Source organism: Periophthalmus magnuspinnatus, chromosome 22 (genome assembly GCF_009829125.3).
Source record: "Periophthalmus magnuspinnatus isolate fPerMag1 chromosome 22, fPerMag1.2.pri, whole genome shotgun sequence".
Lineage (NCBI taxonomy): Eukaryota > Metazoa > Chordata > Actinopteri > Gobiiformes > Gobiidae > Periophthalmus > Periophthalmus magnuspinnatus.
Window position 1 is genome coordinate 23,965,554 of NC_047147.1, and position 12,237 is coordinate 23,977,790.

The 12,237-nt window shown below is 41.6% G+C and overlaps 1 protein-coding gene across 1 annotated transcript in view; it reads left to right on the forward strand.

Annotated features, from left to right (window-relative positions):
* The first annotated feature begins 1,398 nt into the window (after positions 1-1,398).
* The window catches only part of sptbn5 (spectrin, beta, non-erythrocytic 5), a 67,413-nt gene continuing 56,574 nt past the window's right edge, over positions 1,399-12,237 (forward strand). The window contains exons 1-5 of the mRNA XM_033987793.2: positions 1,399-1,445; positions 5,631-5,777; positions 8,551-8,835; positions 9,322-9,470; positions 11,906-12,134. Coding sequence (XP_033843684.2) covers positions 5,664-5,777; positions 8,551-8,835; positions 9,322-9,470; positions 11,906-12,134 — 777 coding nt within the window. The 5' untranslated portion in view covers positions 1,399-1,445; positions 5,631-5,663. The remainder of the gene's footprint in view (positions 1,446-5,630; positions 5,778-8,550; positions 8,836-9,321; positions 9,471-11,905; positions 12,135-12,237) is intronic.

Here is a 12,237-nt window from a genome sequence, read left to right on the forward strand (position 1 = left end):
TGTTGCTATGACACTTCGTAATTCCTGATATTCCCCAAATCGGCCCTATAACGGCTTTAGCCTTGATGAGCTTCGTTTGGCTGGAGCTTTCACACTCACTCACTTCACTTCTTTATACAGTCTGTGGTCAGGACTACCTTGGCTGGAGGATTTGGCCCGTTGCAGCTAATGTCATCAACATTCCCTGGGGGTGTGATGCTAACCGTAGGCACTGCTCTGTCTGGGACTTTGTTGAACTTTAATCTGAGCTTTGTTTTAACACAATCTGACCATAAAGAACTGACTTTGTTTGAGCTACAACAGGTGAGCTGATGTGTGCTGTTAAACAAGTCTCTCACACATAATTACAGTCACAAGCTAGCTAGCGTTAGCAAACAGTTTTTCAGTTAGTCACTCTCACTTTTTTGTGTAAAATCAAACTCCTAAACAGGACCATGGACACTCAGATTAACCACAGGCTCCTGAACATGTGCTCTTTAAATCACTTTTGGATTTTTTCATGAGATATCGACCTTAAAACTTTTTTGACAGTGTCTGCCAATGTGTGTCATTGTGTCACCATGGTAACTGCTGAACATTCCTCCACAGACATACATGTAGAACCCCAGTGTAATGTCACTGCAAAGCATCAATAGTGCATGTTTTGGCTTGATGGAGGAAACCCACCCAGACACAGAGAGAACATGCAAACTCCACATTAAGCCTGAGAGTTCTATTCCAACTGAAATGATCAAATATATCTGCAGAAGACGTAGAAAAGACAAAATCACTTCAAAATAATATTACTCGAGTAGAAGCAGTTGTCCAAGAAATGACTCAAGTAATTGTAAAAAAGTATTTGTGAAAAGTACTACTCTTGTAACAGTAACTTAAAGAGTAACTGTTGGGACGTGACATCTGATTTATCATTTTGGTGAATGTGACAAAATATGAAATAAGTCACAAAATGTTGTATTTTCAAACACAAAATGATTCAAACTAAATCATATCTGAAGGAGCCAGAAACACAAATGTTCAAATCATTTCATATTGTTACATAAATGTCACTTTAGACTCACTCACAGAGGGAAGAGGAAGCACAACTTTTACTCGAGTAAGAGTACTGTTACACTGTACTATATATTACTCGAGTAAGAGTACTGTTACACTGTACTATATATTACTCGAGCGTTGGAAGCGTTGGGAGTGTTGGCCTCAGTGCTGCCTCACGGTGATACTGTTAAAAAATGATTAGAGTTTTAATTTGTGCTGATGTGTGGAGTTTATGAGTGTGAGTGAAACATTAAGAGTGAATATTTCCAGGCGAACTTTGACCTCTGGAGTGAGTCAGCTGACCAGGAACCACTTGCTCTGCTTTAGTACGGCTCTTTGTCATTCAAACAGAGACCAACAAAGAGAGAGGGAATTGAACTACAACCTGGACTGGGTTTAACCAAACTATTTAGGTAAGTGTCTTTAGATTTGAGAAATGTGTTTATTTTGTGCATTAAGGCTTTTTAAAGGTCCCAATTACACTGTTCTCTAATCAATTTAACACACAGACCCTGCATATTTAGGCTGAGTTCTTCTCTCAAACTGAAAACACTGTGTTCCACCTTGTGATGTCATCATGTGGTGATACAGGAAGTGCTCCACTGTGTTTTTAAACTCCATTCACCTTCACTAGAATCATTTGGATAATTTTAGCCCTGGAATCACCAATCTGGATGATGACTGACTCTTATTTGGCCTGTCCTTGACTTGTTTCCATGGAAATGTAGTTCCTTAGGCTATAATATTCCACAGTATGGCACAAAATGTCTCTTATCTTCATGGAGAATGTTCAGAAGTATAGTTACAAAAATATGTACATACATATGGACAAAGCAACAACAGAGCAAAAGTACCAGTGCAAATATGAAAAAGTGTTATGATGAAGGATCTACAGAATGTACCACAGTATGGCATTCAACTGCTCTAGCTCCATGGAGACAAGCAGGCGATGCCACTAGACCAGGAGTGTCCAAACTTATTTCATGAAGGGCCGTATATCCAAACACAGCTGAAGTGGAGAGACTGGACCATAGACTGGACTCAGTACAGGGAACAGGTCACATCCTCAACAGGACACACACATTTATACTGACTTTATCAAAACATGCAGCCAAAAATACTGCTTCAATCAGTCCTGTTATCTGTATTATCTCTATACTTATCTTTATAGTTCTAATCTGTGACACCCGTGGACCATTACGTTATAATTTGCACATTTTAATTCACAATATTCATCTAAAACGACATAATAAAAGAAACCAGTCCACTGACTACACGATGCTGCTGAATCCTACAAGTATCACCGATTAAGAAAGTAAAACTGTAGAAGTGTGTATGTCACAGTGGGTGTGTACTGATGGAGGAGAAAACGGCAGTAGATCGGCAAAATGGTGTCTTGAAAAATAGGAGATTAGAGATTACTCAAACATGAATCACTTCAAATACAACTTCAGACGCTCAATGAAAAGAAACGAGGAGAACACGATTAAAGATCTGAAAAGTCAAGTATGGACATACCTCCACTAGACCAAGTTACAGGTCATATCTGTGGAGAGGTGACCCCACTCACAGTAAGGATGTATGTCTTTCAAGGTATTTTTGAACCATGAAAACACCTATCATTTAATAAATGCAAAATAGATCAGTTTAATGCTGTACTGTGGAACATTCCAGACAAAACAAGAGCATCTGTCTGAGAACACAACAATACTATTCCTGTTATGGAACAAATGGCTAAGCTAAATCCACTGTGTGGAGACACATGCATCATCTATGTGAAAAACAACCGTTTCATAATGAGGACTGAAACAAGACGAGCACTGAAGCTGTTCAAACATGGACTTTATGTGACAGATTCAGCAGAACTGACAGTGAACGTGTCAAACATAAACTCACACATGTGACGTTTATGACCCTCAGGAATTTTCACTGTCATTTTGTCATAAAGATTCACTCTTCAGCAAAACACAAGCCACACACTTGAAGTGTACATACACACATAAAACACACATTTGAACTGTACATACACACATAAAACACACACTTGAACTGTACATACACACATAAAACACACACTTGAAGTGTACATACACACATAAAACACACACTTGAAGTGTACATACACACATAAAACACACACTTGAAGTGTACATACACACATAAAACACACACTTGAACTGTACATACACACATAAAACACACACTTGAAGTGTACATACACACATAAAACACACACTTGAAGTGTACATACACACATAAAACACACACTTGAACTGTACATACACACATAAAACACACACTTGAACTGTACATACACACATAAAACACAAACCAGGTCTACATGTGCGTCACATACAGTGTCCCGCTGTATCTGCTCACTCGAGGTCGTGTGAGGTCACGTGAGGTCACGTGAGGTCGTGTGAGGTCACATGTTCAGAGCTCATTTAGAAATCGTATATCAAGAGTTTTATTACAGAAACAACGCTGATGCCACACTATATAATTGACACAACATCTTTAAAATTGTGTTGTCTTTCAAACAGAGCTCATGTGTTAAAAGTTTAGGAGTCAGAGTTAACCTTTGACCCACTGTTCCCTCTAAACTGCGCGCGTGCGCAATTGCGCATTGTTGACACCGTCTCCGCGCACAGAAAATCTGAGCTGCGCACAAAAAAATCGAACCGGAATTGAAAATAAAATAAACGCTCAATTCATTCTGCGCTATTTTTCAGTGTGAGTCAGTGAGTGTGACCGGGGACGAGCTGCTCCAGACAATTATGTGATTCACAGATGTATTTGCGCAGTTTATCCACGTCATTGACAGGCTCCTCATGCGCCGCTAGCAGTGTTTTAGCCGATGTGGAGTGAAGACTCGCTAATGATGCTAATGATGCTAATGATGCTAATGATGCTAATGATGCTAATGATGCTAATGATGCTAATGATGCTAAGTGTTTAACCCCTTAACGTTCCGACGGCCCGCCCCCGGGCGCACTGTTTTGTGGCAGCTTTGCGTTTTAAACATGACGAAACGGACAAAACAAAGGAAGTACGCGACCGAGGACACTGTGGATGTTTGTACAAGTTAAACTAGAGACATCTTGGACCCGGAGCGGTTAATGGAACCGAGTGAAGATCTCATGATGGACTCACGAGCAGAGGACCTGATGTTTTGATGGACTGGATGCTGTTCCTGATCGGTAAGCGTGGTTTATTCTGCTATTGACTTAATTGTGGGTCAAATATATCATGTGTAATTATTAGCATTAGCTAATGCCAATCTGCGCCCCCCCCGTCACACACACACTATAGCAGAATGACTGTCACACTGTGTGTGTTTGTTTACATTTTGAAGTGTGTGTGTGTGTTTGTTCACCGTTTGCAGTGTGTGGTTTGTAAATACATATTTATTTTGACCCATACCACTTGTTTTAACTATATTTTATATACAAATACACATTATATATTGTGTTTTGATATGATATGTAAATGTACAGTAATAGAGCAGCTGTGCAGATACAGATTCCTCTGTGTGTGTTGGTCATTGACTGTCACTAGTTTGAGTTGTAAAAATCAAATGATCGTGTCATATACTGAAAAAGAGTTAACGGACTGTCTCCCAGACACAGTAGGACAATCTCACTCAGTCACAGCAAAAGCTTCACACAATGGCTTATATTAATAATACAAGTCAGAGCTTTATCATAAAAATGTTAAGTGTGTTTTCAACATAGGAGTTTACAGTTGTCTTGGTTTGGTTGGAAGCTCATGTTTTGCCATAGTTCAAATTAAATATTTGTACTTCCAATAGCATTAACATACTACACAGGTCATGAGCAAGATTTTTGTCATTTTTATTGTAAAAGTGGCTAAAGCACTTAATTCAAAGTCTTATAACAGAAATGTAAATGCGGTAAATTGATTCTTTTAATAAACCATTTAACTTGGATGGATGTGATGCAGCATGACCACAGTGCGCACGTCTGATGTCGCTCACACTGGTCCATGGGACGCTCAGGGAGTTTGTGTGTTTGCTCAGACTCGTGAAAAATTAGAGGGAACATTGCTTTGACCCCTTCTGCTACTCTAACCAGGTACTCGGGTGATCTACATGTATGTGTATAGCAGAATGTTCAGCAGTTACCGTGGTGACACAATGCACAAATCAGTCAACACAGACAAAAAAGTTGATGGCCCAGATTGGGACGACAGTGGCTCAGTGGTCATTGTGTCCTTAGGCAAGACACTTCACCCACATTGCCTAGTATGAAAGTGGTGTGTGCGCGAATGATAGGTGGTGGTCGGAGGGACTGATGGCGCAGATTGGCAGCCTCGCTTCCATCAGTCTGCCCCAGGGCAGCTGTGGCTACAATAGTAGCTTACCATCACCAAGTGTGGAAATGAATGAATAATGACTATAGTGTAGTGCTTTGAAAAAGCGCATTACAAGTGTAAGCCATTATTATTATTATTATTATTATTATTGGCAGCCTCACTTCTGTCTGTCCCAGGGCAGCTGTGGCTACATCCAGTGTGGATGAAGAATACACTAAATGGTACAGGGAGTGACACTAATGCTTCTCCTCATATCCCTGCAGACTGTGACGTCGTCGCCCCGTGGGTCAATCAGGATGGACGATGATGAGGATGGGGCTGGGCGAGTGCGGGAGCTGCAGGAGCAGAGGATGACCATGCAGAAGAAAACCTTCACAAAATGGATGAACAGTGTCTTCGCCAAAAACAAGGTACAGCCAATCAGAAGGCAGAATACACCCACATTCACAGGCATTCAAGGGTATCTTTTCACTCAAAACTTTACATTCATTTTATCACTTTTTAGGCTAAACTGACAGAAATAAAAAAAACAAACAAAAACAAAACATTTGACTTTTGTTTATTTAAATGTTTTTGCGTCATGTGGATAGGTCCAGTAATTACAGAGATATTATCAATAATCCAGGGCACACATCTCCCGAGCTCCTCCTTCTCCTCCATCACTCCTCTTTCTGCACAAACCTCCACAAACCCTCACAGCTCCTCCTCGCACCTCCTCATGGATCCATGCTCCTCATACGGACTCCAACCCTCATAACTCCTCAAGGTCACACCAGAATATATGTCTGTTGTGTAAAGATCCAGAGGAATCCACGGAATGACGGCTCACATCTGGAGAGGGTTAGGAGGCAAAACAGGAGAGAGTGAGAGGCGGGGAGGAGAGAGAGGGTTAGGGGGGAAAATGGAGAGAGCGAGAACACGGGGTGGGAGAGAGGGATGGGGCATATGGTGGAGAGGGGGAGAGGAGAGGAGAGAGTGTGAAACTAGTAAAGAGAGAGGGAGTTATGGGAGATAGCAGCACATTAGCCTCCCTCACTCCTCCTGTTGTGTCAGGTTTATCACAGAGGGCAGAGATAAGAACAGGGAGTGAGAAGAGGGGAAAGAGAGAGGGAGCGAGGGAGGGAGTAAGAGAGGGGGAGGTGGGAGACACACATAGACAGAGAGAGAGAGAGAGAGAGTGACGTGAGACAATTGTGGGCTGTTCAAAGTCATTGACACAGATGAACAGATAGATATAAGTCATTACCACAAACTGTAAATATCTGTACCATTAAAAGGTCAAAGGTCAAAAGATTAGACCTAAAATAAACATCTGAGCTCCACCTCTTCTATCGCTGTGTTTCAAATGACGTAACCACATTCTACAGGCCAATCATACTTAACACAGATGGAGCAGCTCAAATGAATCTTGTTCAAACACAGATGTGTGCTGTTGTTATGGTTGTTGTGGTTTTGGTTGTGGTTGTTGTGGTTGTTGCTGCTGCTGTTGCTGTTGTTGTGGTTTTGGTTGGGGTTGTTATTGTTATGGTTGTGCTGGTTGTTGTTGTGGTGGTTGTTGTTGTGTTTCTGCTTGTTGTGGTTGTTGTTGTTATTGTTATTGTTGTTGCTGTTGTTGTTGTACAGTGAGGTCTTGGGTCTAGTCACCATTAGAAATGATCAAGCTCAATATTTGTGAATTTACCTTTTGGATATTTCTTGGTAAAGTACAATGTCATCTAAAGAAATGTGTGTGACCCCTGACCTCATCTGGAGTATGATGTCATCACATTCTATAGTCTGAAAAAAACAATTCCTGGACTATAGGCGCGTATGTCTATGGTGGAATGTTTAGCAGTTACCATGGTGACAGAACGCACAAATTAGCAAACGCAGTCAAAAACCTTTTAAGATAGTCTGAATATTTATTTAGAGAACACATTTTCAGGAGCCTGTGATCAGTCTGAGTGTTCATGGTCCTGTTTAGGAGTTTGAACTGAAAAAGCTTGTGACTGTAATATTATTTGAGAGGGACTAGTTTAACAGAACAAATCAATTCACTTGTTGTCGTTCCAACTAAATTTTTTTTTTTTTTTTTTTCTAATCAGATTATTTTAAAACAAAGATCAGATTAAAGTCTAATTTGAGTAACAGAGCTTCAGACACAGCTGTGCCTCCAGTTAGCATCACACCCACAGGGAATGTTGATGACATCAGCTGCAACATATCAATAGGAAAATCTGTCTCCGTCCCCCATCTGGGACTATGACATTCCACAGGTTTTCTAGAAAGTGAAAATGTCGAGGTTCAGTTCTGTGTGTGGTTGTGTGTAAAGTTGTGTGTGTGTGGTTGTGTGTGTGAGGTTCTGTGTGTGGTTGTGTGTGTGAGGTTCTGTGTGTGGTTGTGTGTGTGAGGTTCTGTGTGTGGTTGTGTGTGTGGTTGTGTGTGTGGTTCTCTGTGTGGTTCTGTGTGTGGTTGTGTGCGTGGTTCTCTGTGTGGTTCTCTGTGTGGTTCTGTGTGAGGTTCTGTGTGAGGTTGTGTGTGTGGTTCTGTGTGTGGTTCTCTGTGTGGTTGTGTGTGTGGTTGTGTGTGTGGTTCTCTGTGTGGTTCTGTGTGAGGTTCTGTGTGAGGTTCTGTGTGTGGTTCTGTGTGTGGTTGTGTGTGAGGTTCTGTGTGTGGTTGTGTGTGGTTCTGTGTGTGGTTCTCTGTGTGGTTTTCTGTGTGGTTGTGTGTGTGGTTGTCTGTGTGGTTCTCTGTGGTTCTCTGTGTGGTTCTCTGTGTGGTTGTGTGTGAGGTTCTGTGTGTGGTTGTGTGTGTGGTTGTGTGTGAGGTTCTGTGTGTGGTTGTGTGTGTGGTTGTGTGCGTGGTTCTGTGTGGTTGTGTGTGTGGTTCTCTGTGTGGTTGTGTGTGAGGTTCTGTGTGTGGTTGTGTGTGAGGTTCTGTGTGTGGTTCTGTGTGTGGTTCTCTGTGTGGTTCTGTGTGAGGTTCTGTGTGTGGTTCTGTGTGAGGTTCTGTGTGTGGTTGTGTGTGGTTGTGTGTGTGGTTGTGTGTGTGGTTGTGCTGCTGACTGAGCATATCCTCATAAATACTGGTTAACCAAAAGCATCTGACTCAGTAGTCTCACTCTCCCTTTTTCTCTCTTCCTTCCCCCATCTCCCTCCCTCCTTCCCCCTTTCCTCCCTCTCTCCCTGTGTCTCCCTCTTTCAGGACCACACGGAGGTGTTGGACGTGTACTCAGATCTTAAGACCGGTCTGGTTCTAATCCGTCTCTTGGAGCTGATCTCTGGGGAGAAGTTGCGCGCTCAGACCAGGCCTCGGCTCCGGGTTCACTGCCTCGAGAACAACTCCATCGCCCTGAACTTCCTAAGGACCAAGATTCCAGTGAAGCTGATCGGACCGGAGAACGTGGTGGATGGGAATCGAACCCTCATCCTTGGCCTGCTCTGGATCATCATCCTACGCTTCCAGATCGGACCCATCCAGGAGAAAGAGGTACAGATTTGACCCAGACAAGAGAAGGTACTACGGTTGCCAAAAGTATCGAAAATCAGATCTTAGTGTGATCATTTTGGTAATGTTTATAGTTTTACTTCCTGGTTGGACGTGGGCAGCAGATATGACATATGCAGAGGTACTTCCATAACTGTTACCTAGCAACAATATTTTTGACAAGGACTAAAGCTTGTCTAATTTACTCTATAATCATTAAATTATAAATAAATAACAACACCTTTATTGTAGTTTAATCTGTCAGAAAAATATGGTCTTTGTGTATAAACTGTCTCTGAATTTTGGATTGAAAATTGATTGTTGGCAGTGATAATACAGTGGGATTCTTTTTAGACCTCAACAGCCTTTTTATGTAAAATTAAGATAAATATTTCCTATATGTGCTATTCTATATGGTCATAGTTGAAGTTGAAAAGCTGTCCTGTGCATGTAAAGGTGTGCTTTTGTCCTGATCTGACTGTGTTTCAGTCTGAAGGTCGTGCCCAGCGCTCAGCTAAAGAGGCTCTGCTCCTGTGGTGTCAGAGGAAAACCGCAGGATACTCCGGGGTCGATGTTCAGGACTTCTCCAAGAGCTGGAGGGATGGACTGGCCTTCAATGCGCTCATACACGCACACAGGTGAGACATGGTTTAGTCCTAGTTTAAACCTGGTTTTGGTCCGGTTTAGTCCTGGTTTATACCTAGTTCAGACCTGGTTTTGTTCCACTTTAATTGTGGCTTTGCCTTTAATTCGTGAATACTGAAAACAGCAAAGGGTCTTGACAGCTCCCCAGAGGTGCCCCAGTTTCAACTCTTTTAATTAAGTACCTACCATTATAGATACAAGTTGTTCTGTATGTGAAAAGACTCATCAGTGTGCAGTCTACATCCATGGAGCTATTACTGAGTAAAGTTTGTCAACCAATAACTCATGATGTAATCATCTCAAGGCAGAACATAAATAAAACAGCTCTGACTAAATGAGTCAGTTAAGGTATAACAGTCACCACTGTTGAATGGCTGAATGTCTCTCCCTAAAGTGTTGTTTTACTTATTCATTGTTCAAAAATTTTAAGCACTGATATCAGGCTAATAATAGTTAGGGATTTATTTTTTTTTGCTGGTATCAATACTAAAAAGTCCCATTCACAGAAATGGCCCTTTCCTGAATATCTTTAGAATGATGTTGAGCTGTATCTTTCACAGGTATAAGACACATAGACTAGTTTACACACATGGACCACTATGAACCTACTGCACACTGAGGGAGTACACACATATAAGACACATGGGAATAGAAAACAACTACCATTTAATAACAAAAGAAAAATGAATTTGTGTCAACTGGCCAAGACGTCTTTTAGAGTGAAGGCTGCTCATCCAAGCCACGTCTTCAGTTCTGGTCAGATTACTAGTGGACACTGCATTATATCTAACTACACTGAAAATAACACACCTGTTTGTTGGCTGGATCTATTGTACTACACTAAGTGTGAACTGTGCTGGAGTCATATTTAGCATAATGGTTCAGGCCCCTAATGGGTCCTCTCACATCTATGAGCAGACTGATTATGAGGAACTATGACTATGAGGAAGGCAAGGCAAGTTTGTCTGTACAGCACAATTCGTACACGAAGTAATTCAAAGTGCTTTACAGAATAAGTAAGACATTAACGTTAATCATCACAAATAATCTTCCTAAAATGAACATTAAAAGAGCAGAATGCAGATTAAAAACCAGCATGTAGATGAACTCAGACTGGCGACAATGTCTTGGACAGTTTTGTCAGTTACAGGTGCAAAGTGAATCAGCTCTAAGTGAATCTGTGGCTGCAGGGGTGTTATTTGTGTTGTGGAGTTATTGGCATTTTTATTGCCCTCAACCTTGTCTTTAAAGTATACTGCAAACTCATTGTACTAAGATGAAAATTTATTCTAATGGCAGCAGAGTTGGAGGGTTTGTTAATCTGTTTACTGTTGCAAATAGGATGTCCGAAAAATCCCTCTCCCTTGTTCTACATAAACTGGTTTTACCTGTACATTTTTTCTCTGTAAATCTCATAATGAACCTGGAGCTTTGACTTGCCCATCCCCACTCAGCCCTCCGGCACTCCCTCTTCATCCATGGCAATTTCTGCTTATATTTAACCATTTTAACCTCCATCAAGGCAATGGTGTCCAGAACATTCAAAATACTCGAAGTCACAGAGTTCAACAAATCATCAACATTAGAACATGAGGCATTTTCAGTGTATCATTTCCATAAACAGTGCACCTGTTTTATCATTTATGCGTCTCCTTCCAACAACTGCAGGACCAGCCGCTGGTTTGGGACTAACAGACAGATCAAAGAAGACACAGAAATGATCAGACAGAGCAACATCCACCACATTGACATTTGAAATATTTACTCCTTTTGTGATGAGCAGGTTCAGAGTGTGTCCTCTGTTGTGGGTGGGCTCGCTGACATGCTGAGTCAGACCAAAGGTTTCAAGGACAGAACTGAGCTCTTTAGTCTTTCTGTCAAACACATTATCCACATGTACATTAAAATCACCTGTAATGACTAAACCATCAAAGTCTGTGCATACGACTGAGGACCTAAATCTAAACTAGGAAAACAACCGTGCTGGCAAGTATGCTAATAACCAATATGCTAATAGGTGTGAGGGTGCCCGTTAGGGGCCTGAACGATTATGCAAAATATGACTCAGGCACAGTTCACGCTTAGTGTCGCTCATTAGATCTATCAAACAAACAGAAACTGTAAACAAACAGGCGTGTTTGTTTCAGGGTAGTTGGCTCCTCCCTTCAGACAGATGTGACCAGAACAGAAGTGGCTTAGATGAGCAGCCGCACGTGTTCACTCTAAAAACTTTTTGTCATGTTGACAGAACAGAATTTTTCTTTTGCTATGTATCATTCCTGGGACAACTGAGGGATTGCACAGACATCACTACCATTTAATGTTTAAGATGTTGAATATCTATTCCTTAGTATCGAAAGGGAGTTTGAAATTTTAGTATTGTGACAACACTAATAGTAGTAATATATAATATCCCCTCTCTCCACAGACCTGACTTATTTGACTACACCCGCCTCCTCTCATCTGACCCTGGCTCCGCCCTTTGCCACGCCTTTGTCCTATCAGAGCAGGAGTTTGGGATCATGCAGCTTCTGGAGGTGGAGGACATGTTGGTTCCTCACCCTGATGAGAAATCCATCATGACCTACGTGTCTCTGTTCTACCACTATTTCTCCAAGCTGAGGCAGGAGCAGACCGTGCAGAAGAGAGTTACTAAGGTACTGCTCTTTAATCCTAGGTTAGACCTGGTTTTGATCTGTTTTAGACCTGGTTTATACCTGGTTTAGTACTGGTTAGGGTCTGGCTTTGTGTCTCTGTTCT